Consider the following 27,584-nt stretch of genomic DNA (forward strand, 5'->3'; position numbering starts at 1 on the left):
CTGGTTCTTCCGCGGGTTGCGGGAATGTGAGTACAGGCACAATCACTGCTCCATTGTACATAGGCCAATCTTCCGGGAAGTCACCTAGGATGGTGTGGATCACTCTCTTCTTTTTCTCAGTCACTTGAGGTTGGGGCTGTTCTTCCTTCTGGATGTTCAGGGGTTCAGGGCACTTTTTCAAGTGGTCACGGGAAATTACAGCTGTGGTTCTTCCTTGGTCCTTGCTGACAAGACAGGTCTTCTGGTTGTTGAAATTGGAAGGCTGGACCACATATGGCTCTCTTTCCCACTGGTCGTCCAGTTTATGCATCTTTCTTTTTCTTTTTAAGACCACTTCTCCTGGTGAAAATGGAGGGGCTTGGGCTTGCTTGTTAAAGCTTCTTTCTTGCTTTTCCCTACTTTGGTCCAGATTCTCCTCGACATACTCTTGAATTTGCCTGTATTGAGCTCTACGCTTGGTATCCCAATCTGCATTTGGGGAATAAACTTCAGGCATCTCAACTTCCATCTCCAGATCCACTGGCAGTCTCCCAGGTCTAGCCCTCATGAGATAAGCGGGTGTGCATTTAGTGGAACTCACAGGAATACTATTGTACATGTCCACAAGATCTGGCAATTTTTCAGGCCACTCGTTCCGCTCCTCAAGGGGTAGAGTTTTCAGCAGGTTGATGACTACATAGTTCATCTTCTCACACATCCCATTTGTTTGTGCGTGGTAGGGGGCAGTGCGTATCTTCTTACACCCATACAATTTACAAAATTCCTGGAAGATTTCTGCTTCAAAAGCGGGACCTTGATCTGTTAGGACGTGATCTGGGTAACCGTGGGGTCTGCAGAAATGTGCCTGGAAAGCCTTCGCCGCAGTGCTGGCAGTTAGATCTTTGACAGGTACCACCACCAGGAATCTTGAATAGTGATCTACTATGGTGAGTGCATAGGTGTACCCATTCCTGCTTGGTGTGAGCTTGACGTGGTCTAAGGCAACGAGTTCTAGAGGCTGGGTAGTTACTATTGGTTGCAATGGCGCTCGCTGACTGGTGCTATCTTTTCTCCTTAATGTACATGGACCACAGTTCCTGCACCAAGCTTCTATGGTATCTCTCATCCCAGTCCAATAAAAGCGACTTCTCAGCAACATTTCCAACTTCTTCCAACCAAAGTGCCCAGCTCTATCATGATAGGCCTCCAACACCACTGGTGCATATGCTGTGGGTATTACTATCTGGCATATTCTCTCATGCGTTTTTGGATTAATGAGACTTCTGCACAACTTGCCTCCATGGAAACACAGACGACTTCTTTCTTTCCACAATTTCTTAGCTTCTTCTGGAGCATCTGGTTCAAGGTGTGAATCAGCCTCGGATATCAATGCCTTTATCAATCTGATTGCAGGGTCATTATCTTGGGCTTCTTGCCAACCATGGTGGGGCAATGGGTTGAAGGTCGCCTCTTGCTGATCACTATAATATCGGGGTTTCACTCTATCAGTAGGGTGATGGAAAGCAGGTATCTCAATCTCCTCCAGGTCATCTTCATGCCTCCCATCATCACACAACTGGGGCATCCTGGACAACGCATCAGCGTTAGCGTTCTTGCGACCAGCCCTGTACTTTATAGTGAAATCGTAATTTGCCAGTCGTGCTACCCACCGCTGCTCCAAAGCTCCAAGCTTCGCCGTGTCCAGGTGTGTCAACGGGTTATTGTCTGTATATACGGTGAATTTTGCAGAAGCCAGGTAATGCTTAAACTTCTCTGTCACTGCCCAAACAAGTGCTAAGAACTCCAGCTTGAAAGAACTATAGTTCTCAGGGTTTCTTTCTGTTGGACGGAGTTTCCTGCTGGCGTATGCAATCACCTTTTCCTTGCCATCCTGTACCTCAACCCCACGTTGCTGGCATCAGTGTACAGCACAAATGGGAGGTTATAGTCAGGATATGCCAGAATCTCATCTCCTGTCAAAGCTGACTTCATCCACTTGAAGGACTTCTCCTGCTCCTCACCCCATGTGAATGGAGAGCCAGAAGTCTTGCCGTGCTTTCTTTGTCCGACTAGGAGATCTTGTAAGGGGGATGCCATCTTGGTATAGCCTTTCACGAACCTCCGGTAGTACCCCATCAATCCCAGGAATTGGCGCACCTCTTTGATGTTCTGAGGCCTGGGCCAGTTCTGGATAGCTGTGATTTTCTCAGGGTCCGGAGCCACACCTTCGGCACTTACCACATGCCCCAGGTATTGGACTTTGGGCTTCAGCAGGTGACATTTGGAGGGTTTTAGTTTCATCCCGTACCTGGAAAGGGCTTCAAATACTTCTGCCAGATGTCCCAGATGCTCCTCATAGGTCTTGGAATATACAATTACGTCGTCCAGGTACAGCAGGACAGTCTCGAAGTTGCAATGGCCTAAACAGCTCTCCATGAGTCGTTGAAACGTACCAGGTGCATTGCACAGCCCGAATGGCATGCTGTTAAATTCACATAATCCCATCGGGGTGGCAAAGGCGGTCTTCTCGCGATCCTCCTCAGCAACGGACACTTGCCAATAACCACTAGTGAGGTCAAGGGTAGAGAAGTAATTTGCAGATCTTAATGCAGTCAAGGACTCTTCAATTCTGGGCAGTGGATAGGCATCCTTATGTGTGATGTTGTTAATTCTCCTATAGTCCACGCACATCCTCATAGTGCCGTCTTTCTTCTTCACTAGGACTAGCGGGGCTGCCCAGGGGCTGCAACTATCACGGATGACCCCAGCCTCCTTCATACTTCTCAGCATGTCTTTGGCACACTGGTAGTGAGCAGGTGGTATGGGCCTATACCTTTCCTTTATAGGTGGATGAATGCCTGTGGGTATATGATGCTGAACCCCTTTCACCCTCCCAAAGTCTAATGGGTGTTTACTAAACACTTGCTCATACTCCTGAACCACCCTGTAGACCCCTTGTTTTTGATGTAGTGGAGTGGAGTCAGTACCTACATGTAACTCTTGACACCACTGTTCTTGCTGAATCTGGGAACTGTCTGTGGCTGACTGATCTGGTGTGGCTGAGGACTTTACTGTCTGGATGAAATTCTCACTCACAGTGTACAATTTGGCTATGGTAGCATACCTGGGCAGTCTAACCTCTTCCTCCCCGCAATTCAACACTCGCACGGGCACTCTCCCCTTACGGACATCGACTACCCCTCTGGCTGTCAGTACTGTAGACCAGTGCTCTGAAGGCAGGGCCTCTACCACTGCCTGGTAATTCTGTCCACGGGAGCCTACAGCTGCCCTGCACCATATCATCATCTCACTCCGTGGGGGCACTACCACAGGAGCTGCATCCATTACCCGTACACCGCCAATTTCCCCACCAGACAAATTTACCTGTTGCCTCTGCTGGAGGTCTCGAATCTCTCTTTGCAGGACCCTCTGGCGTCCCGTTCCTGCAGTTTCAGAGAGCTGTTGGAGAAGAAACAATACTTCCCCCATACAATTCTCAATAACATTAGTCCCCAAAATCATCTTAGGGTTCCGGTCACTAGGGTCATTCTGCACTACTATGAGTCCTTGGCGTGCTAACTCCACCCTGCCCACCTTGATGGTTACCTCCTTGAACCCGAGTTGTGTTACTGGTAAACCATTTACAGCATAAATGGTGAGGTCATTGTCCGGTGGGGCGAGTTCCTCAGTTGACCAGAATTTGGTATACAGTACTTGGGGTATAGTTGTTACCTGGGAGCCGGTATCAAGAAGTGCTGAAGTCGGAATCCCATCCAAGGTGATGGAAACGATGGTCCTTCCTCCAACATACCGCTCCCGCCAGTCTGCTGGGCCTTGTTGATTTAGTCCTGGGGAGTGGCCCTTGGCCCCAGGGGTGGCCCGTTTAAAGGACAATAACGGGCGTAGTGACCAGTCTTGTTGCACCTATAACAAACAAGGTTTTCATACCGGTCACGGTTCCTTCCTCTGTATGTCGAGGTCCTCCCTCTCATCCAAGGGACGTCATCTGGGCAGTTAGCAAGCTGGATCTTCTCCGCCGGCTTGGTCTTGGGCTTGAGCTGCATTGCCTCTAGGATCCTTGCAACATCACTGCTCAGCTGCTGCACCTGTAAAGACAAATCACTGGTATCGCCTGCAGGCGCTGCTGGGGTCTTTGGCTCTGGCAGTGCTCTAACAGGAGGTGGCACATGTAGAGGAGAAGTGCCAGCTTGCCAGGACGTAGCAGGAGAATCAGTTGGCTCTAGGGTTTGCAAAGCCTTGATGGCTCGGTCTTTTAAAACAGCAAAGTCCATTGCAGGATATTCCAGAGTCCACAGCCGTAGCTGCTTGCGGTCCTCCACTGACCCCAGGCCTTGCAGAAACTGTTCAACAAGCACCTTGTTTCCTTCAGCTTCACTGATGGGAATGGTTAGTTTGAGAGTCCGTAGCGCTGATTGCAGCCTCAGAGCATAGTCTCTAATGCTTTCTTGTGGGCGCTGCTTGCAGTTGTAAAACTTTATCCGGAGTTCTGCCTCAGTGCGGTTTTCAAAGGAAAGTCGCAGACGTTCAAAAATGGCAGTTACTGAGGCCCGGTCCTGATCTGTCCAGGTCTCCGCCTCCAGCTCTGCGGCGCCTGATAACTGGCCGAGTAGTACAGACGCTTGCTGCCGGTCATTCATCCCAAACATATCCAGGAGTGTGCGGATTTTTCTTTTGAATCCTGGCAGAGTGTCAGGGGAACCATCATATTGTGGTAGCCAGGTAGCGCCTGGCACATACGGTAAAGTCATTGGCATTATCTGCGCGGTCGCTCGTGCGTCCATGTCACCTTGATCTTGAGGGGGAACTGCCGCTGCGCTCGCTTCACCCGGCGCCGACATCTTTCTATGCCCCCTTGGTTTTCAGCAGCAAGATGGCGGCAACTGAATTTTTTTTTTTTTTTATTCACTTTGGGCTCAACAGTTTTGGAGAAGGCGCACGTCACCCAGGTTAGTGGGTCCAGTCCAATCCTGTTCGTGACGCCAAAAATCAATGTGTGACGCCCTAGCAGCAGTCGGACTGCTCGGCAGACACTTTGATGAAAAACAAAAAGGTTTTTTACGGGGGAGAATATTTGTGACGCCACCTGCGGTGTGCGGTAATAAGGAATACCGCCGCTGCTGTATGGGAGTGCCGGGGCTGATGGTGTTGGGGCAGCCTGGTGGTAATTCCCTCCGCAGGTAGGGGCCCCGGGACTCAGGGTAGGGAATAGGTAGGAACAGCCTATATTGATATTGGGCCGGCAGGGCGCTGGGGAGCCAGGGTACTCACTCAGGTGTGATGACGCATTCAGTGGACACAGACTCTGAGGTAAACAAAGTCTCTTGGTACTGCTGCACTCGGTGACTGCACGTGCGGTGGTCCCTTTCAGTGATTCTGTGGTGGACTGGAGCCTTCCTCCATACACTGTGTACTGTGTGTGTCCCTGGCCCCGTTGGCTTGAAACCTTCGGGTCCCGTCCCTCTTTTTAATTGGGACCTGCTCTTAGCAGCTGGCACGTGGGATTTTCTGTGACTGCTCTGTGTGGGAAGTCCTATCCCTCCGCTGTGCTGACGCCGCTAATCTCTGAGCCGTCAAGTACAGGCCACTGTCTGCGACCCAGCCAGGCTCTCCTCAGGGAGCTCTTAATCCCCAGGTCCTCTCTCTTTTTCAGTTACTACCAACTGTCTAACTGACTCCTCCCACCAGCCTGTCTGACTCATAGGTGGGCGGTTCCTTTCCCAGCTGGAACCACGCCCCTGGTGTGCCTGACAAGTGTAGTGTTTGGGTGACTAGGATTTGTGCTGTTAGTACAGAATCACTGTTGCGGACCCCGGAACCAAGGAGGGTGGGCCCTGCACCAAGGATAGAGAATAGTGCAGTTCCCTGTGACACCCTGGACTAGTCCAGGGGCGTCACAATAGCACCCAGGGGCGTACTAACAGGCTAATGGAGCCGGCTGACAAGGGGAACTAACACCCTTGAGACTAGTCCCCGAGCTCATTAGCATACGATAAAAGATCTTTAGAAATACATTTGGTCTAAAGATCTCATATCTATACTAGTGTATACAGGGACGGTTAGGCAGGGATTAGCAATATGCACCCAGAACTGCTCGTGGTTCTGGCTGCATATTACACTTGACTGGTTAACTTTAATATTCAAAATATAATACATTTAAATTAGAAGGATGATTAATGGGCTCAGAACATGCAGTCATAATGCTCAGGGACACCCCCCCAGGGCCATAAAAAATGACTGGTGAGTAAGCAAGTTATATAATGTACTAGAAGGTGGCCCGATTCTAACGCATCGGGTATTCTAGAATTTATTGTGTAGTTAATGTATGATTTTTGATATATATATATATATATATTATATATATATATATATATATATATATATATATATAAATATATAATATATATATATATATATATATATATATATATATATAATATATATATAATATATATAGATGTTGTTGTGTGTAGTTGCCAAGTGTTTGTGTAGGGGCTGTAAATGTTCTAGGTGTTGTCTGGGTGGGGGTGTGTGAGAGCGGTGTTGTTTGTGTGGAGCGCGGTGTGTGTGTGTTGCGTTGTTTGTGGAGCGCTGTGTGTCTGCAGTGTTGTCTGTGTGTGGTGCTGTGTGTGTTGCGCGGTTTGTGTGGGTGTGGGGTGCGTGTGTGTGTTTTGGGGGGAGGTATGTTTTGTGCAATGTGTGTGTGTTGCGCGGTATGTGCGTATATTTGTGTATGCTGCGGTGTTTGTGTGTTGGGTGTTGTGTGTGTGTGGCGTTGTCTGTGGCTGTCTGTGTAGGGCGGTGTTTTTGGTTCCCAGTGTGTGTGTGGTGTGTTGTGCGGTGTGCATGTGGCAGTGAGTGTGTGTGTGTTTTGGGGGGAGGTGTGCACCCCCATCGTGCTCCATCCCCCATGCTGCGCACCCCCCATCATGCTCCATCCCCCATGCTGCGCATCCCCATCGTGCTCCATCCCCCATGCTGCGCATCCACATCGTGCTCCATCCCCCATGCTGCACATCCCCATCGTGCTCCATCCCCCATGCTGCGCACCCCCCATCGTGCTCCATCCCCCATGCTGCGCACCCCCCATCGTGCTCCATCCCCCATGCTGCGCACCCCCCATCCCCCCTGCTGCACACCCTCCATCGTGCTCCATCCCCCATGCTGCGCACTTCCCATCGTGCTCCATCCCCCATTCTGCGCACCCCCCATCGTGCTCCATTCCCCATGCTGCACACCCCCCATGCTGCACACCCCCATCGTGCTCCATCCTGCATGCTGCGCACCCCCCATCGTGCTCCATCCCCCATGCTGCGCATCCACATCGTGCTCCATCCCCCATGCTGCACATCCCCATCGTGCTCCATCCCTCATGCTGCGCACCCCCCATCGTGCTCCATCCCCCATGCTGCGCACCCCCCATCGTGCTCCATCCCCCATGCTGCGCACCCCCCATCGTGCTCCATCCCCCATGCTGCGCACCCTCCATCGTGCTCCATCCCCCATGCTGCGCACTTCCCATCGTGCTCCATCCCCCATGCTGCACACTCCCCATCGTGCTCCATCCCCCATGCTGCGCACCCCCCATCGTGCTCCATCCCCCATTCTGCGCACCCCCCATCGTGCTCCATCCCCCATGCTGCGCACTCCCCATCGTGCTCCATCCCCCATGCTGCGCACTCCCCATCGTGCTCCATTCCCCATGCTGCACACCCCCCATGCTGCGCACCCCCCATCGTGCCCCATCCCGCATGCTGCGCACCCCCCATCGTGCTCCATCCCCCATGCTGCGCACCCCCCATCGTGCTCCATCCCCCATTCTGCGCACCCCCCATTCTGCGCACCCCCCATCGTGCTCCATCCCCCATGCTGCGCACTCCCCATCGTGCTCCATCCCCCATGCTGAGCACTCCCCATCGTGCTCCATTCCCCATGCTGCACACCCCCCATGCTGTGCACCCCCCATCGTGCCCCATCCCGCATGCTGCGCACCCCCCATCGTGCTCCATCCCCCATTCTGCGCACCCCCCATCGTGCTCCATCCCCCATGCTGCGCACTCCCCATCGTGCTCCATCCCCCATGCTGCGCACTCCCCATCGTGCTCCATTCCCCATGCTGCACACCCCCCATGCTGCGCACTCCCCATCGTGCCCCATCCCGCATGCTGCGCACCCCCCATCGTGCTCCATCCCCCATGCTGCGCACCCCCCATCGTGCTCCACAGTCACACATCAGACAGTATACACGCACACATCTGATCGCATACACTCACACCCCACTTCTGCCTGTGCCCTCCGATTGGCGGTCCCAGCAGCTGTGCTGCACGCCGTGTTCCCCTGCCTTCTGCCGACACGCACACACCTGATCGCATACACGCACACACCCGATCGCATACACTCACACACACCCGATCGCATCCACTCACACACACCCGATCGCATCCACTCACACACACCCGATCGCATCCACTCACACACACACACATTGACGATATCACACATACGCGCTCACACACTCACAACATCCGGAGATACCACATGCCTCCGGCCATGTGATCCTCCGGCAGGTCCTGGAAGGTCACTGCACGCACAGTATCGCCGCCGAGAAGCAAGCGATATCACTGGATGTTGTGAGTGTGTGGATGCGATCTGATGTGTGTGTGAGGTGTGTGTGTGTGAGAGTGAGTGTGATCTGATGTGTGTGTGTGTGTGTGTGTGTCCTTATGTGTGTGCGTGTGTGTGTGTTCCACCGCTGCAGGACCTTGATGCGCTCACCTGCTCCTGGTTGGCTTCTGGTGAGTATGATCGGGGGTCTTCTTTCTTCTGTCTTCTCTCTTCTGCACATGTGTACCGGGAGCTGGTGTACGCTGGTAACCATGCTACACAATATTACCCGATGTGTACCATGGCCACCAGCGTACCCCGCCCCCCGCACGCACGGGAGCCCACACCAGCGTACGCCGGCAACCCCAGCAATGCGAGGGTATGTGTCGGCTGGGTTGCCGGCGTACGCTGGTGTGGGCTCCCGGGGGTACAGCACTCACCTGGGAGTCGGGGCTCCGTGTCGGTTCGGGGAATGCGTGCGGGGGGGCGGGGCCAGGGCGGGCGTGCAATGCGTGAGGGGGGGCGGGGCGTGGCTGAGTTGCCAATGCGTGCAGGGGGCCGGGGCGAGAGGCCAATCCGTGTGGGGGGCGGAGGCGAGGCGAGCGGCCAATGAGAAGCTTGTCGCGGTAATGACAGAATTTTGGAGCAAGACAGACACAGACAGACAGAATAAGGCAATTATATATATAGATAATATAGAATAAATGTACCATCTCATAATAAACCATAAGGGACCATGGATGTCTCAGACGGAGGGTCCCTGGACAGGCATGTTCAAGTTATGACTAGGGAGCAGTGGTTACAAAAAAAAATCTTCTAATGTAAGTAATAGAAAATTTCCAAGAGAGCTCAAAGGAGAAGATATGGGGCAAAAAGTCAAAGGAGAAAGGGAGAGGAACAAAGGAGAATGAGAAGTCAAAAGGTAAAATTGGAGAAATCGTTTGAAGATTTCAACATTGAAAATTGAGACATATAACCTAAAATAAAGACAATTCATAGAAAAAAAAGAAATTCGCAGTAATATATTTTACAAACTTAGAGTACTTAGTGCCATTTGTTTTTTAATCAAAAAAGCGTAAAAGTCATCCTACCGTGACAAGCAGTACCCAACCTGGATGGGCCCTAACTCTACAAGGGCTTTTATGCTTTTTTTGATTAAAAAAAAGGTCAACCAAGTACCCGAATGGTTTTTTTATTTGTATTACTACTATTTACTACAGGGTATTCTATTTATTGTTTTTATCCTGTTTAATTTGTCTTTTAATAGTTACTGTGTGAATGCGCATCTTAAAGGGGTTGTCAGACATAACAAAAATTTTTGAGTTTAAGCTAATCTGTGCTGTATTGTCATATAAAACACCCCTACATTGTTATTTTTTGTTTTCTAACTTTTGTTCCTCTTGAATTCACCCTTTATTCTCTGCAGCTCCTTGTTTACATTCAGCACAAGCAAACTGACCACTTCCTGTGCTGAACCTCCCAGTCACAGCTGGCACCGCCCGGCATCCAGCCCCACCCCAGTGTCCAGCCCCACCCTCTGCCCGCCTCCTGCACACACATTCCCTGTCAGTATATTCTGCCCCAGCACCTGACCTGTTATCACTACAGCATTGCAAATAACAGCCCCACATATGGCTCTGCACCCCACACCACATCAGGCTCTGCACCGCATACACACACCGGGCTCTGCACCGCATACACACACCGGGCTCTGCACCGCATACACACATCGGGCTCTGCACCGCATACACACACCGGGCTCTGCACCGCATACACACACCAGGCTCTGCACTGCATACACACATCAGGCTCTGCACCGCATACACACACGGCGCTCTGCACTGACCCCCCCCATAGGGAACACATGTAGGGAGTACATACTCCCGTCTTCGGTCCCCGCCGCTCCTGCACGTTCGCACGCTGACTGTGCTCTGGCCATATCAGCACAGTAGTGATGTCACCGCTGTGCTGAAGAGAGCGCAGACAGCGGGAGGGACAGTGATGAGAAGCGCAACGCTCCTTCTCATCAGCGCTTTCAAATATACCGGCATCTGTGATCTGTGATGCCGGTATATTTGAATGTGTGATCCTGAGCAGGGGTCTGGTGCTGGCGGTGACACCACGGCAGCCGCCGCCAGGCCCCGCCCCCAGATCACGAACCCCACAGAAGTGCAGGGGGAGGTTGTGGGCAGAGTATGGGGTGCGGGGGAATGTGTGGGAGGGTGCAGGGAAGGGGGCGGGGACTCCACGCACTGTACCCGCCCAGCAGGGCGGCAACATGCTGTTCCAGATTTGCATGTCAACATGGCCCTGCCCATGTTGACATGAAATAACCGGAAGCAGCAAAATCGCGGTAGGAGCGGTCACATGACCACTCTGAGCCGGGGGAGAGGGGCTGACAGCAGGGCAGGTAAGTGGTCACTATCTACTTACCTGCCCCAATGTAGCCCAATAGGGTAATAATGAAAAAAACTCAAAATAAGCCGGATAACCCCTTTAACATTACATTTGCAGCAGGTGTACTGGCCCATGTATTCAGTTTTGCTTTAGTTCTTTGTACTTTTGGGATGTGCTCCCCACCCCCTTTGGGCTGTGCATCTTATCTATTTAGGTTTCCTCAAGCAGGTGTAAAACAGTCAGGCCCAGGTCCTGCTATGTCCCTGTCTATTCTGAGGCCTGCTGTCACGTAGCGAAGTGAGATCCTAGTGTTGGGGTCATTCCTGATTCGTTACACCTTGACGCAATGGGATGGCTTTTACACTTTTTTTGATAAAAAAAAAAAAGTCAACTAAGTACCCCATGTTTTTTACATGTAGTATTACTACTATTTTTTTTACTTACTACAGGGTATTTGCTCATTGTTTTTATTCTATTTATATTTGTTCGTTAATGCCCACAGTGTGAATGCACACCTACACATTACACTTATATTAATAGGTGCTGGCCCATGTTTTCAGTTTTGTTTTTGTTTTTATGAAGATTTTCATTGCGTTATTTCATTAGCACCAACATTTTAAAGGGAACTTGTCACCAACTCTTTCTGACGCCTCTGTGCATGACGTGGCTACGTCATACACACTCGCCGGTCCTGCGCAGGCGCACTACAATATTTTGATCTGTCCTACTCAGGGCAGATCAAAGTGCGCCTGCTCAGGACCTGAATGCCGGCGAGTATGTATGACGTCGGACATGTCATGCACCGCGGCTAGAGAAGAAGGAGAACATAGATGGCCAAAAGAGGCGGTGCTGGCACCGGACAATGGTGATGCCCATAAGGCACACAGCGCGACCGTTAGGTAAGTATTATAAAGTGATTTTTATGTTATACCCCCGGCCTGGGCTCTTATATACAGCATGTTAGAATGCTGTATATAAGAGCCCGGTGGTGGTGGCCGCAGCTTATAGGCGTATAAGTGGTGACAGGTTCCCTTTAAATTTATATGTCGTACTGTGAACCTTTAATAGTAATTATTGTAGTTTCATGTTGTCTTGATACTCACTGTTTAATATACAATACATCTTTTTAAAGGAGTTAAAGCTCATCCAAAAAACTCCCCTCCGAGTCCTCCACAGGCGACCCCTGGCTTCACGATCCAGAATAATTCACACTATGAAAACGGAGTACGTGGATGAACACCATTTCCGCTTGTATTTAAAGACACAAGCTGGGACGTATCCTTTCTCAACTATTGCGACACCATTAGTAGGAATTGAGCAGAAGGGATGATTTCTGATAAGAGACATGCTTTACTTTCCAGGAAAGAGCCAGTAATCCAACACTGATTCAACCCTAGATATCTACAGTCAAATCGGAGGTTTGGAGTTGACTGAAAAAGATATGTGAGCCGTATAGGGCTTCTCATTCATTCTTTAGCCATTGAAATAGGCTATAGAGAATGGGTCAAGCCCGGAATCGTCTCTCATTTGCTATTTTCAGAGAGAACAGCACAAATGAAATGTAAAAAGAACATTTCTGTTGCTTATCTGTTTTTTAGATACTTTGGAATTAGTCTGTTAGTGGGGATTGAGGAGCAGGGCAGCGACAACAGGAGTAATAAATAGGGTTCAAAAAAAGAAGTACGGTTAATTCAGTCTATTTTCCTGCAATGTTGATCCATAGGAAAGCAACACCCTAATGAGACAGAAGCTCGTTTCTATCATCCCAACCACAAATATTGCAATCAGACTACATCTTTGGATAATTTATCCATTTCCAGAAATCTCGTAACCATAACTTGTATTATTATTAATCTGAAGAAAGGCATCTAGTGTCAATTCATTGAATTCTCAACTTCCCCTGGTCTGTAGTTGCCGTAGTGTTAAAGCCCCCATAGACATTAGACTAACGTCGGCCAAGCCCGTCAATATTACAAGTTCGGCCAACTGACTAATACGTATGGGGGCCTCGACAGAAGATTGTTGGGAAGATAAGGATCTGACATGTCCGATTCTCAAAGAAATCAGCTGCTTTCAGAGATGTCTGGCATTGACTCTCTCATAGAGATCACAGGAGCGCTCGGTATATGGGAAGCAGGAGACATGGCTGCTGGATGAACAATCATTCGGCTGACTGCTGTGTGTGTCAGAGGCTTTACCGTTTCTTCAGTGAGGAATCCCATTCTGTGGCATAGAAACCTTCTTGATCCTATACACACTGTAGGAAAGCAGCTGGCAGAATCCTGGATAGGAGGTTTGGATCACTGAGGTGGCAAGCCTTAGGAATATGAAACCTAGTAAATGGACTCCAGCACTGATAGGGTTAATGGGACCAGTATGGGTTCAGGTTTTTAGGAAGAAATAGAAGAGAGAGACGGGCAGGACTAGTCATTCACACCCCCCAATCCTGCAGGTGCAGCTGATATAAAAAGGGCAGCAAAGCTTCTCGTTAGGGCATGGGAGTAGAGGTGGAAGCAGCTCTGATACTTGTGTCTGAGAGTGGAAGACCTGGTACATGTAGCTCAGTCTCTGCCAGAGGCTGGAAGAGCAGAATTGAGATTTAAACAGCTTCTATGGGACTGCTTTTTGCTATGTTATACCGTTTTGCTGGAGAGAAGACTGTTTGCTTTCCATAGAAAGGTTTTGTAAAAAGGTAAACTCTTAACAAAGGTTCACGAGTTGCCTGCTGCCTGACCTAATTAATGAGGATCAAGTGCATTCTTAAGAAAAATCAACACCGGACAAAGGGTCAGATGTGAACTCTGTTCTTGATCACAGGAAAGTGTCACTGAGATGTGTTTATTCTAACTGTAACATGAACTTATATAAACTAGGAAAAGGGGCATGGTCGGCTCTACAGTGGGCATACTTGGATGTGTCGATTCGTTAGTGGTTGGTCAATGGGGTTATCCATGGGTTGGTCCATGAGATCATCAGTGGGATTGGTCTATGAGGTCATCACAGGGGGTGGTCCTTGGTGACGCTGATGGGCGGGTCTATGATCTCATCAGGGCCAATCCAGGTGACGCTGGTGCGCGGGTCTATGATGTCATCAGGGCAGATCCATGTGATGCTGGTGGGCGGGTCTATGATAGCATCGGAGGCCATCTTGCCTTGTGTATGATCTGAAAACTGACTTATGTATGGAGAATCGATTTTCATTGGACATACTTCCCACAGTCCCCTATATCCAGAGGTTAATTAAGTATTAGATCGAATGGCACTCCTTAACAGTTTCTTGAGTCGATAAACTTTCAATAGAAAGTAAAACAGTCTTATCTCCAGCAAAAAGATATAACATATCAATAAGCAGTCCCCTAGAAGGTAAAGGCTCAGCCGTTTAAATCTCAGTCCTGCTCTTCCAACCTCTGACAGAGACTAAGCTACATGTACCAGGTCTGCTGGATTGGAGGGACAGAATGACTAGTCTCGTCCATCAATTCTAGTCATTCCTAAAATCTGATACCATACTGGTCCTATGAACCCTCTCAGCACCTGGACTCGGCTTGCCAGGCTTCATATCCCTGAGGCTTGCCACCTCGGTGATACATACCACCCATCCAGGATTCTGCCAGCTGCTTGCCTGCAACACACAATAACTAATTCTATACGAGAATGCTCTCTTTAAACTATCGCTGTGTTATGACCATGACACTTTTCCATGATATTACTTTATAGCAAGAGCAAAGTTTTATTCTCTTTTAGAATTTATGCTGCTTCATAGGAGCCTGAAAGTTACAGGTTTAGCTACATTTTACCCTTTAAAGACTATAAGCTGATTCAACTGAATTGGTTTCAGTATAAAACTAAACAAAAACAAAATAAAATTACAATATAATGATCAGTGCGGTTTCTGTCAGGCTGAGAAGCGATGAGCACTGAAACTATTGATTGGCGGCAGAGGTGACCGGAACAACATGTCATCAGATGTTTCTCTATGTCATGTTAGAAGACTATGGGACGAAAAGAGGGCAGTCAGCTCACCAGTCCATCCCGGTGAAGTATTCAAGAGGAGAAGAAAAAGAATCCAGCTCCCGGGGTAATAGTATGTAATGGCGTTCTGGACTTCTTATATTAAAAACATTTTTTTTATTTCAACAATTAAAAAAACATAAGAATCACTGGCCCACACGTTTCGAGCATTTTGCTCTTACTCATCATGAGTAAGGCTATGTGTGCACGTTGCGTAAATTCATGCAGTTACACTGCGCTTTGCAGCGCAGCGTAACTGCATGCGTCCTGCGTCCCCTGCACAGTCTATAGAGATTGTGCAGGGGCCGTGCGCACGTGGCGTTTAAGAGCGCAGCGCTTCGGCTACTGCCGAAGCGCTGCGTAAAAAGAAGTGACATGTCACTTCTTTCCTGCGCTTTGCCGGCAGCTCCTGCTCTGTCTATGGCAGGAGCTGCAGGCAGAGCGCATGGAATCTGCTTTTTTTTTTTTTCACTACGGACATTTCTGCAGCGATTTAAAGAGCACATGTGCTCTTCAGATCGCTGCAGAAATTTCTGCAGTGAAGTACGCAACGTGCGCACATACCCTAAGGGCAAACTGCTCGAAACAGATAGGCCAGCGATTCTAATGTTTTTTTTTATGGTTGAAATAAAAAGATGTTTTTAATATAAGAAGTCCGGAATGCCATTATATACGATTACTGCGGGAGCTGACATTTTTTTCTTCTTCTCTAGAAAACTATGGACCTGATTTAGCAAACCTTTTATGCCAGATTTTTTTCATAAGAAGTTTTCAAAAGTCGCAAAATTTTTACACAACACGGGGCTACGCTAAGATTTTGTGACTGGTGCTCTCACTCCATTTTTGCTTAGTTCCAACAAAGTGGGTATAGTTGGGATGGGGGTTTGACTAATTCAAGCCGGGCAGCGACGCCCTCTACGCAAAAACTCTTATTCGAGACCCTGGGTAGACTATAGGGTGCTTTACACGCTGCGATATCGCTAACGATATATCGTCGGGGTCACGTCGTTAGTGACGAACATTCGGCGCCGTTAGCGACATCGCAGCGTGTGACACCAAGGAGCGACGATCAACGATCGGAAAAGCGTCAAAAATCGCTGATCGTTGACACGTTGCTCCTTTTCATAATATCGTTGCTGATGCAGGTACGATGTTGTTCGTCGATCCTGCGGCAGCACATATCGCTATGTGTGACATCGCAGGAACGACAAACATCTCTTTACCTGCGTCCACCGGCAATGAGGAAGGAAGGAGGTGGGCGGGATGTTTCGGCCGCTCATCTCTGCCCCTCCTCTGCTATTGGCCGGCCACTTTGACTCCGAATGCACTCCCCCTTGAAGGAGGGATTGTTCGGCGGTCACAGCGACGTCGCTGACAAGGTATGTGCGTGTGACGCTGCCGTAGCGATAATGTTCGCTACGGCAGCGATTACCAAATGTCGCACGAACGACGGGGGCGGGTGCTATCGCGCACGACATCGCTAGTGATGTCGCAGCGTGTAGAGCACCCTTAAGAGTTGCTAAGAGTTGTGCGCATCTTTTAACCAGGAGCGTCTGTCTCCAGAACGCTTCCTCATCTAGACCAGAGTGCAAAACACTGGTCTCAATGAATCGAATTCAATGGGTTTTGGGTTTTTTGTTTTTTTTTATTGGAATGGAAATGTCCTTTACATTTTTTTTTTTATTTCACGGTGTTCCAAGTCTTTGTGCGAAATTGAAATCTGACTTTGATTTTGTTACGGAAAAGCTTTGGGGGTTCGAAAACACTTTATGGTTCTTCAGAAATGTGTGTATAATATATGCGGTTCCCTCAAAAATTATAAGCTAACACATTTTCCCACTCAACTTGGCCACTCTCCAAACAGTTATGTACAGAAGCCTAAAGTCACTGTCACGCTTCATCTATATTCTGTTGTACACGTAGCCCTGGCCTTAGTGTAACATGAACCCGGTCTAGCATCTCATTTGCATAAGGAAGAAATCAAGAATAAAAGTAAAAAGGGAAAGGTGGAAGGAGATGACGATGAGGGCAGCACAATGGTATTTCAGGAATAACCAGGTAAATTACACTGTACATTCCAATGTGCAAAAAGAAAGCTAAATACAAAACATGACACTGTGGATTCCAGCGGACATTCTTGAAGATTGAGATAACCAACCAGTTTTATACAGTAGCACAGTAACTTTTATCTTTCTGTTATTTGTTCCTTTTAGAAGGACAGACATCACAGTGATTCACCTTAAGGGATATGAACACCTTTTCTTTGTCGCTCCTTATTGGGAGACCCAGACAATTGGGTGTATAGCTATGCCTCCGGAGGCCACACAAAGTATTACACTAAAAGTGTAAAGCCCCTCCCCTTCAGCCTATACACCCCCCGTGCTGCCACGGGCTCATCAGTTTTTATGCTTTGTGCGAAGGAGGTCAGACATGCACGCATAGCTCCACAGCTTAGTCAGCAGCAGCTGCTGACTATGTCGGATGGAAGAAAAGAGGGCCCATAACAGGGCCCCCAGCATGCTCCCTTCTCACCCCACTCTTGTCGGCGGTGTTGTTAAGGTTGAGGTATCCATTGCGGGTACGGAGGCTGGAGCCCACATGCTGCTTTCCTTCCCCATCCCTCAATGAGGGCTCTGGGTGAAGTGGGATCCTTTCGGTCTCCAGGCACAGGAGACCGTGCTCCATCCACAGCTCCTGAGGACCATGCTGGATAGGAGCCGAGTATCGTTCAGGGACATGGCCCTGCTACTTTGAGGTACTCTGTGTCCCCGTAGGGACCGCGCACAGCAACACTCCAGCATTGCTGGGTGTGCTAGTGCACCGGGGACAGCAGCGCTGACTGCGTTTGTGCCATTACACACTTCAGCGTCGCTGAGTGTGTTCGTGTAGGGGGACTGCCGCGCTGACCGCCGCTGCCATGGTTATCACTGCGGCGCGGCTGGGACTGTTAGTGCGCCGGGGACTTCCGCGCCGACCGCGCTTATACGGCGGCCGCGCTTATAACTCGAGTCCCCGGCTTTTGCGGCCTAGTCTCGTTTTCTTCCCGCCCCCAGCCCTGCCAGTCAGGGGAAGGGCGGGACGCTGCACAGGACGGCAGCACTGAGGGATGGAGCATGCTTTGCATACTCCACCCCCCTCACTCTGCACAGTGGGGCACTAGTTCCCGCACTTTTCTGGGTCACGCCCACGGCTCCCTCCTCTCCTCAGGACGCCGGCAGCCATTCCTCTCAGCTCTGCTAACGCTGGAGAGGAGAGACAAGCTCAGGGAGACCCAGGCAGGATTTCTGGTGCCCACACAACCGCTTTGTGCAGGCGGTAAGCAGCACCTGTGGTGCTGGCCCCACTAGTGCAGAAGTGTACTTATTGATTATATGATTATAGACTATACTTTACACTGCATGGTGCACTGTTGATTTTTGTCTATATACCCTCCTGTATTGCTCAGAGGAGACAACAGCATGTCGTCCACAAATAGCAAGGGTGCCATGGCACAGACTTACTATGCTGCCTGTGCAGCATGTACGGCTATACTGCCGGCAGGTTCCACTGACCCTCATTGTGTGCAATGCTCGGCCCCTGTGGCACTTTCTCAGCCGGAGCCTCTGCTAAGGGTGGCCCAGGGAGAACCACCTGTTAACACTGTCCAGGTGACAGGGACGGAGTTTGCAGTTTTTACTGAAAGACTTTCTGAGACTATGGCTAAGATATTAGAAGCCTTGCAGTCCAGGCCGGCATCTCAAGCCAGGGGCACTGTGGAATCATTGCCCCCTGGTCCCCCTCAGTTGGAACAGCAATGTCCTCCCGGGGTGTCTCATGGATCCCAGGGTGAGGTCTCTGACACGGACCGCAGCCCCAGACCGATTAAGTGAGCTCGCTATGATATCCCCTCGACATCATCACAATGTTCAGGGTCTCAGCGAGAGGACTCTCTGTATGATGAAGCGGGGCTAGCTGATCAGGATTCTGATCCTGAAGCCGCTCTCAACCTTGATACTCCTGATGGGGACGCCATAGTGAATGATCTTATTGCGTCCATCAATGAAATGTTGGATATTTCTCCCTCAGCTCCTCCAGTGGAGGAGTCAGCTTCTCAGCAGGAGAAATTCCGTTTCAGGTTTCCCAAGCGTACAAAGAGTATGTTTCTGGACCACTCTGACTTCAGAGAGGCAGTCCAGAAACACCGAGCTTGTCCAGATAAGCGTTTTTCCAAGCGCCTTAAGGATACACGTTACCCTTTCCCCCCTGACGTGGTCAAGGGCTGGACTCAGTGTCCAAAGGTGGATCCTCCAATCTCCAGACTTGCGGCTAGATCCATAGTTGCAGTGGAAGATGGAGCTTCACTCAAGGATGCCACTGACAGACAGATGGAGCTCTGGTTGAAATCCATCTATGAAGCTATCGGCGCGTCTTTTGCTCCAGCATTCGCAGCCGTATGGGCACTCCAAGCTATCTCAGCTGGTCAGGCGCAAATTGACGCACTCACACGTACGTCTGCGCCGCAGGTGGCGTCCATAACCTCTCAAACGTCGGCATTTGCGTCCTACGCTATTAATGCTGTCCTGGACTCTGCGAGCCGTACGGCGGTTGCAGCCGACAATTCGGTGGCAATACGCAGGGCCTTGTGGCTGCGGGAATGGAAGGCAGATTCGGCTTCCAAAAAGTGCTTAACTGGATTGCTATTTTCTGGCGACCGTTTGTTTGGTGAGAGATTGGATGAAATCATCAAACAATCCAAGGGAAAGGAAACATCCTTACCCCAGGCCAAACCAAAAACACCCCAACAGAGGAGGGGACAGTCGAGGTTTCGGTCCTTTCGGGGTGCGGGCAGGTCCCAATTCTCCTCGTCCAAAAGGCCGCAGAAGGATCAGAGGAACTCCGACGCATGGCGGTCTAAATCACGCCCTAAAAAGACCGCCGGAGGTGCCGCTACTAAGGCGGCTTCCTCATGACTTACGGCCTCCTCACACCGCATCCTCGGTCGGTGGCAGGCTCTCCCGCTTTTGCGACACCTGGCTGCCACAAGTAAAAGACCGTTGGGTGAGAGACATTTTGTCTCACGGTTACAGGATAGAGTTCAGCTCTCGTCCTCCGACTCGATTCTTCAGAACATCTCCGCCTCCCGAGCGAGCCGAGGCTCTTCTGCAGGCGGTGGGCATTCTGAAGGCAGAAGGAGTGGTGGTCCCGGTTCCTCTTCAGCAACAGGGTCACGGTTTCTACTCCAACCTGTTTGTGGTTCCAAAGAAGGACGGGTCCTTCCGTCCTGTTTTGGACCTAAAACTGCTCAACAAACACGTAAGGACCAGGCGGTTCCGGATGGAATCCCTCCGCTCCGTCATCGCCTCAATGTCCCAAGGAGATTTCCTAGCATCGATCGATATCAAGGATGCTTATCTCCACGTACCAATTGCACCAGAGCATCAGCGCTTCTTGCGCTTCGCCATAGGAGACGAACACCTTCAGTTCGCGGCACTGCCGTTCGGCCTGGCGACAGCCCCAAGGGTTTTCACCAAGGTCATGGCTACAGTAGTTGCGGTCCTCCACTCTCAGGGTCACTCAGTGATACCTTACTTAGACGATCTGCTGGTCAAGGCACCCTCTCAAGAGGCATGCCAACACAGCCTCAACGTTACTCTGGAGATTCTCCAGAGTTTCGGTGGATCATCAATTTTCCAAAGTCAAATCTGACACCGGTCCAATCGCTGACATATCTTGGCATGGAGTTTCATACTCTTCCAGCGATAGTGAAGCTTCCGCTGGACAAACAGCGTTCACTACAGACAGGGGTGCAATCTCTCCTTCAAGGTCGGTCACACCCCTTGAGGCGCCTCATGCACTTCCTGGGGAAGATGGGGGCAGCAATGGAAGCAGTCCCTTTCGCGCAGTTTCACCTGCGTCCACTTCAATGGGACATCCTACGCAAGTGGGACAGGATGCCGACGTCCCTAAACAGGAACGTCTCCCTCTCTCAGGCAACCAAAGCTTCCCTTCGGTGGTGGCTTCTTCCCACCTCATTATCGAAGGGGAAATCCTTCCTACCCCCATCCTGGGCGGTGGTCACGACGGACGCGAGTCTGTCAGGGTGGGGAGCAGTTTTTCTCCACCACAGGGCTCAGGGTACGTGGACTCAGCAAGAGTCCTCACTTCAGATCAATGTTCTGGAGATCAGGGCAGTGTATCTTGCCCTAAAAGCGTTCCAGCAGTGGCTGGAAGGCAAGCAGATCCGAATTCAGTCGGACAACTCCACAGCGGTGGCTTACATCAACCACCAAGGTGGGACACGCAGTCGGCAAGCCTTCCAGGAAGTCCGGCGGATTCTGCTGTGGGTGGAAGCCACAGCATCCACCATATCCGCAGTTCACATCCCGGGCATAGAAAACTGGGAAGCAGACTTTCTCAGTCGCCAGGGCATGGACGCAGGGGAATGGTCCCTTCACCCGGACGTGTTTCAGGAGATCTGTTGCCGCTGGGGGATGCCGGACGTCGACCTAATGGCGTCTCGGCACAACAACAAGGTCCCAACATTCATGGCTCGATCTCAAGATCACAGAGCTCTGGCGGCAGACGCCTTAGTTCAGGATTGGTCGCAGTTTCGGCTTCCTTATGTGTTTCCTCCTCTGGCACTGTTGCCCAGAGTGTTACGCAAGATCAGGGCCGACTGCCGCCGCGCCATCCTCGTCGCTCCAGACTGGCCGAGGAGGTCGTGGTACCCGGATCTGTGGCATCTCACGGTCGGCCAACCGTGGGCACTGCCAGACCGACCAGATTTGCTGTCTCAAGGGCCGTTTTTCCACCCTCGTTTTGTCCTCATCCAGTTCACCAATGTGAAAAGGATTTGCACTTGTTAGATCTGGTGAGAGCACTCAGACTCTACATTTCTCGTACGGCGCCCCTGCGCCGCTCGGATGCACTCTTTGTCCTTGTCGCTGGCCAGCGTAAAGGGACACAAGCTTCCAAGTCAACCCTGGCTCGGTGGATCAAGGAACCAATTCTCGAAGCTTACCGTTCCTCGGGGCTTCCGGTTCCCTCAGGACTGAAGGCCCATTCTACCAGGGCCGTGGGAGCGTCCTGGGCCTTGCGACACCAGGCTACGGCTCAGCAGGTGTGTCAGGCAGCTACCTGGTCGAGCCTGCACACTTTCACGAAACACTATCAGGTGCATACCTATGCTTCGGCAGATGCCAGCCTAGGTAGGCGAGTCCTTCAGGCGGCAGTTGCCCACCTGTAGGACGGAGCCGTGACGGCTCTATTATGAGGTATTATTTACCCACCCAGGGACTGGTTTTGGACGTCCCAATTGTCTGGGTCTCCCAATAAGGAGCGACAAAGAAGAAGGGAATTTTGTTTACTTACCGTAAATTCCTTTTCTTCTAGCTCCAATTGGGAGACCCAGCACCCGCCCCTGTTTTTGTATACACATGTTGTTCATGTTAAATGGTTTCAGTTCTCCGATATTCCTTCGGATTGAATTTACTTTAAACCAGTTTATAATTTTTTCCTCCTTCGGGCTTTTGCACCAAAACTGATGAGCCCGTGGCAGCACGGGGGGTGTATAGGCTGAAGGGGAGGGGCTTTACACTTTTAGTGTAATACTTTGTGTGGCCTCCGGAGGCATAGCTATACACCCAATTGTCTGGGTCTCCCAATTGGAGCTAGAAGAAAAGGAATTTACGGTAAGTAAACAAAATTCCCTTCTTCTCTGTCACTTGTGTGTATTATTGGTTGTTACAACTTCCTTTCATTTTTAGATTTTATTTGTTGGGGTTCATTTTCTTCATCTTGCAGGTGTTGCACTCGGTACACAGCAGAGATATCTCCGTCAGTACAGATCTCTTCTGTGTGCCACCTTGTACACATGCATATTTTTTTGCTTGCACTGTATTTGAGAGAAGATGGAAAGCAGTACAATTACTGTGAGTGGTTTCGATCAGTGGGAGAGCCATAGTGCTTACTCAGGTCAGTCACTGCTTCCCTCACTAAATGCGCTGCTCTCATGCCCAGTACAGTGCATTGAGTTTGCGCATGTGCACAATTACTCTACGACCGGTTTCACACATCCGGCTTTTCTCCACTTTGTCGGATCCGGCGCGCTTCCGTACAGCGTATACAGTACAGTGGCCGCGCAACAAGCTCCGGTCACATGCTGTCATGTGACCGGAGCATGTGACCAGGAAGTTGCAGCGCGGCGATTGTAATGTATACACTGTACGGGAGCGCGCCGGATCCGATAAAGTGGAGAAAAGCCAGATGTGTGAAACCAGCCTACTTTGTTAAGGGCCAAGAGAGTTGTGTGTCCTTTTACATGCACATAGTTATGATAAACTAGTGCGCATAACTGGTTAAAGCAAGGCTCTGCTTCAGTAATTGCACTGCTCCCCTTGTCAACTGTAATATAATGCAGTGAATCTGCACAAGTGTGGATACACAAGCAGAGGGGCAGGCACCCATAACCAGGTTACACTGGTGGATTTAGCTAAGAAGGGGATGATGCAGCTTGCAATGTATGGAAATACTTGCAAGCTTCTGAAACTAAATGGTAACAAATTGAATTTAAAAAGCAATTTGAGAAAGGCTTAAAAACAAAAACAAAATACAATGGGCAAAATAAAGGACGTTGTTTGATAAGAAACAACTCCTCTCTATATTCCCCTCTATTTCATGTTATATGGCATATGGATATATATAGTGCAAGTGCAGGCATATGGAGGCCCTAGGGTGGGAGTGCAGGCATATGGATGTCCTAGGGTGGGAGTGCAGGCATATGGATGTCCTAGGGTGGGAGTGCAGGCATATGGATGTCCTAGGGTGGGAGTGCAGGCATATGAATGTCCTAGGGTGGGAGTGCAGGTATATGGATGTCCTAGCGTGGGAGTGCAGTTATATGGAGGCCTTAGGGTGAGAGTGCATGCATATGAATGTCCTAGGGTGGAGTATAGGTACATGGAGGTAATAGGATGGGAGTGCAGGCATATGGATTTAATAAGGTGGGAGTACAGGCATATGGAGCTAATAGGGTGGGAGTGCAGGCATATGAAGCTAATAGGGTGGAAGTGCAGGCATCTGCAGGTAATAGACTGGAAGTACAGGCATATGGAGCTAATAGGGTGGGAGTTCAAATGTATGGATGTCCTAGGTTGGGACTGCAGGCTTATGGATGTAATGGGATGGGAGTGGAGGCATATGCAGGTAATTGGGTGGGAGTGCAGGTATATGAAGGTAGTAAGGTGGGAGTGCAGGTATATGAAGGTAATAGGGTGGGACTGCAAGGATATGGATGTCTATAGCAGGGGTGCAGGCATATGCAGGTGATAGGGTGGGAGTTCAGACATATAGATTGTACTAGGATGGGAGTGGATGAACGTGTAAGTTTATGCCCTCAATTACAGTTTTGAAATAATCTTCACCGTAAGTCTCACGACCAGGCCCTGTAGATATCAGGATATCTACAGGGCCTGATGAAAATGTTACTTCCTTCACTGTAATGCAGTTATATAAAGGAGTTTGCACATGGTGACTTTGGGAGAACAGTTCCAAATATCGGTTCCATAATGAAAACTACGGCTGATATCCTGGAGCTGGATGTGGAGGTTAGTAGTGAAATGTGTGCAGTAATGTCAGTCCTGCTGGGAGGGGGGATGAACATGTGTCAGTATAGTCTTTGTATGTTGCTGTAGATTATGTTGGTGCTATATAAAATAGCCATAAATGTATTCAGCAATGTATGCTTTTCAGTCGTTCCGTAAATACACATTTTACAGTAGTTTGGTGGCCTTTTCTTAAAGTTGTGTCAATTTTGGATTGTTCTTTTTACCCGATGATTGGGTATCCTGCTGCTGTTACCCCTTGGGTATGTAAACAAAGGGGTGACCACTTAAAAGAACTCGTAAGACATAATTGCTTCTTCCTACTGATTTCTATTGTAAAAGTATTTTATTGTTCAAATGTTCAGTCTTTGAGCATTTTTTCCACTTCAGATTTTGGTGTGAAAAAATAAAGTACAGTTCATGTCTGTCTCTTCTTTATGGAAATGACTCCAAACTAGGCACTGTCCAATCAGAAGGCTTCAAAAAAAATTCAGAAAGAAAAACTTCCAAAATGCTTGAGGAAATAAAAACCGCCATTAAAAATCTCTTCAAAGATGGAGCAAATCCTAAAGTGGTTTCTACTTGAAACTCTTTTTTTGTACACCTCAAAAAACTGTGTTTACAAAGCCTTTTTTCCCAGTAGTGCCACAACAGAGAACATTTGCCATGATACATTATCAATTCAAACCAATGGGCACTACAGGTTTAAAATGAATGGGGTTTGGCTGCAATACTGCACGCAACCCACGGACAGATAGTGGCGCTGTTCTGAAAATGAAGCAGCCATATATAATTTAACACTAGAAGTCCCAGAAATTTCGAGCTCCATAGGGTTCCAATGGTAGAAATGTTAAATGACCCCTCTCTGGGACTTCTAGTGTTAAGCTCACGCATGGCAAACTTTTAGTTCTGAACAAAATTGAAATATTTAAAGGGAACCAATCACCAGGATTTTCCTATATAAAAACTAAAGCCAGTGCTATACTGGCGCTATCATGCTGATTCTATGCATACCTTTAGTGGTCAGATTGGATGTATAGTTTTTAAAATACCGGCAAGTAAAGTTACAGAAATACACTGTTATTTGATTGGCAGCAGCTGCCGAATAGCTAATACGTGGGTCGGGTTTTGCTATCTATTCCTGCCCTTGTTTGCTGCCTGGCCTCTGTAGATGTTAGACTGCGGAGGGGAGGATTTATCTCCCTCTCTCCTCCGTTGCTGGCTGATGCGAGAATCGCACTAGTGTAATGCGATGTTTCTCTCGCCCCATAGACTTGAATGGGTGCGAGAAAAAGAGGATCGCATTGCACCCGCAGCATGCTGCCACTTTTTTCTCAGTCCGATTAGGGCTGAGAAAACAATCGCTCATGGGTGCTGGCACATAGGCATTTAATATTGGAGCGAGTGGAATGCGATTGTTTTATCGCATTCCACTCGCTCCGTATTACTCAGTTTCTCTATTTTCGCTAATCCAAACACAATTAATGATTTTCTTCTTTTCATTGTCTTTTATTAGTCCGTAGATGTGGACTGGCCGCCTGCTTTAGAAGATTGATATTTTACAGAAGTTGACCTTATCGTTTGAATGGTGAAGCCAAGCATCTGTACATTGGCGCAACAGCGGATAATACTATGTAATTGGATCATGTTGATCTGAGATTTTATGTAGTTTACAATTACAGTCGTGACACAGTAATTATGAATGAGTTACAATTCTACAGGAAATAAAAATGGACAAGGAAATGGATTCTTTTTAGCATGTAAATAGCATGCAGAAGCAGTGTGACTTCACTGCTAAAACATCTGATTACACTTGTTTTGTGAAGTGAGTATATACTGTATATGTTTTTAGCAGTGTACAAAATTTTAACGATTTACAGGTTTCCTATGTAGATTTCACATTGGTTAGAAACGCAGAATTAAATGACTCAAATGCTAAGAAATAGATATGTTAAAAACATTTGCTGAAAGAATGCTGTGTACACTGTACGTGCTATGTATAATTTGGAGTTCAAAACTTTATTTTTCTATAATAAAGTACCACAGTTTCGCCAGGTTTGTTGTCTTCTTTTATTTAGCTGCCACGTCTCTAAATTCGGTTATTGAGTTAAATAAAAAAAAAAGGTGTGGGTCTGCATTCACCTCTGGAAGGAACTCATTAAAGGGACTCTGTCAGCAGATTACCTGAAGACAGCATGCTGCAGGTGTTAAAACAGAGATTTCAGCACTGCATCTATTATCTCACTTTTTTTTTTTGTTTACCAGGAATGTTCGTTTAAAAGGGTTGTTCACCCATATTTTTTATTTTTTATATTGATATTATATTGAGAAACAATGTTTCTCTCAAATACCTTATGTTGGCAATAGTGCCTGTGAGAGGAGCCATTGCAGATCGTTGTTTCCCGCTCCGGTCACGTCACGTCAAGTTCTGGACACGTTACATCCCTGCGGCCGGCCCCAGCCTACCTGACTCACAGGGCTGTGGGAGGTGTTTCACCGCTTGTCACAGCTCAGCGTGTCTCCTGCTTGCAGCACTTTGCTAGGAGGGAGGAGGGAGTTTGGAGCAGATGGGCTGTGACAAGCAGTGAAACACCGCCCACAGCCCATCACTCACGACTGCAGCCGGCCGCGCTGTCAGGCACTTGACGTGATGTCACCAGATCCCCGAGGTCACGGAGGCTGGGTGTGACGACATGGTCTCTCATGGGTTAAAGTTTCTTAAAATTCAGCCAGACAGCATGATAGATTGTCTATAGACGGGGGAGAAGTCCCTCATTGTTTTTACAAGACTCTTGTTGACTCAATGTAATTGTGTTGGCCACTGAAAGCCAGACGTATTGTTCTCCAGACTTTTCCAGTAACCATTGTATTGTAGTTGTGTATTGCTAATGTGATTACCTTAGTAGCCATTGTTGAGTCTGTGACTTGCAGACTCCATGTAGATAGCTTCAGTCTTTCTATGCACATCATTTAAATGAACATTTTCCATGCAGC

General features: G+C 49.0%; 1 protein-coding gene across 3 annotated transcripts in view; it reads left to right on the forward strand.

The window, feature by feature from the left end:
- Window positions 1-26,639, forward strand: part of PUS10 (pseudouridine synthase 10) — a 179,548-nt gene extending 152,909 nt beyond the window's left edge. For all 3 annotated transcript variants that reach the window (XM_075339355.1, XM_075339354.1, XM_075339356.1), the window contains 3 exons: window positions 12,131-12,273; window positions 24,494-24,593; window positions 26,107-26,639. In XM_075339355.1, coding sequence (XP_075195470.1) covers window positions 12,131-12,273; window positions 24,494-24,593; window positions 26,107-26,145 — 282 coding nt within the window. In that variant the 3' untranslated portion in view covers window positions 26,146-26,639. The remainder of the gene's footprint in view (window positions 1-12,130; window positions 12,274-24,493; window positions 24,594-26,106) is intronic.
- The last annotated feature ends 945 nt before the right edge of the window (window positions 26,640-27,584 follow it).

The sequence above is a fragment of the Anomaloglossus baeobatrachus genome, chromosome 3 (genome assembly GCF_048569485.1).
Source record: "Anomaloglossus baeobatrachus isolate aAnoBae1 chromosome 3, aAnoBae1.hap1, whole genome shotgun sequence".
Taxonomy (NCBI): Eukaryota; Metazoa; Chordata; class Amphibia; order Anura; family Aromobatidae; genus Anomaloglossus; species Anomaloglossus baeobatrachus.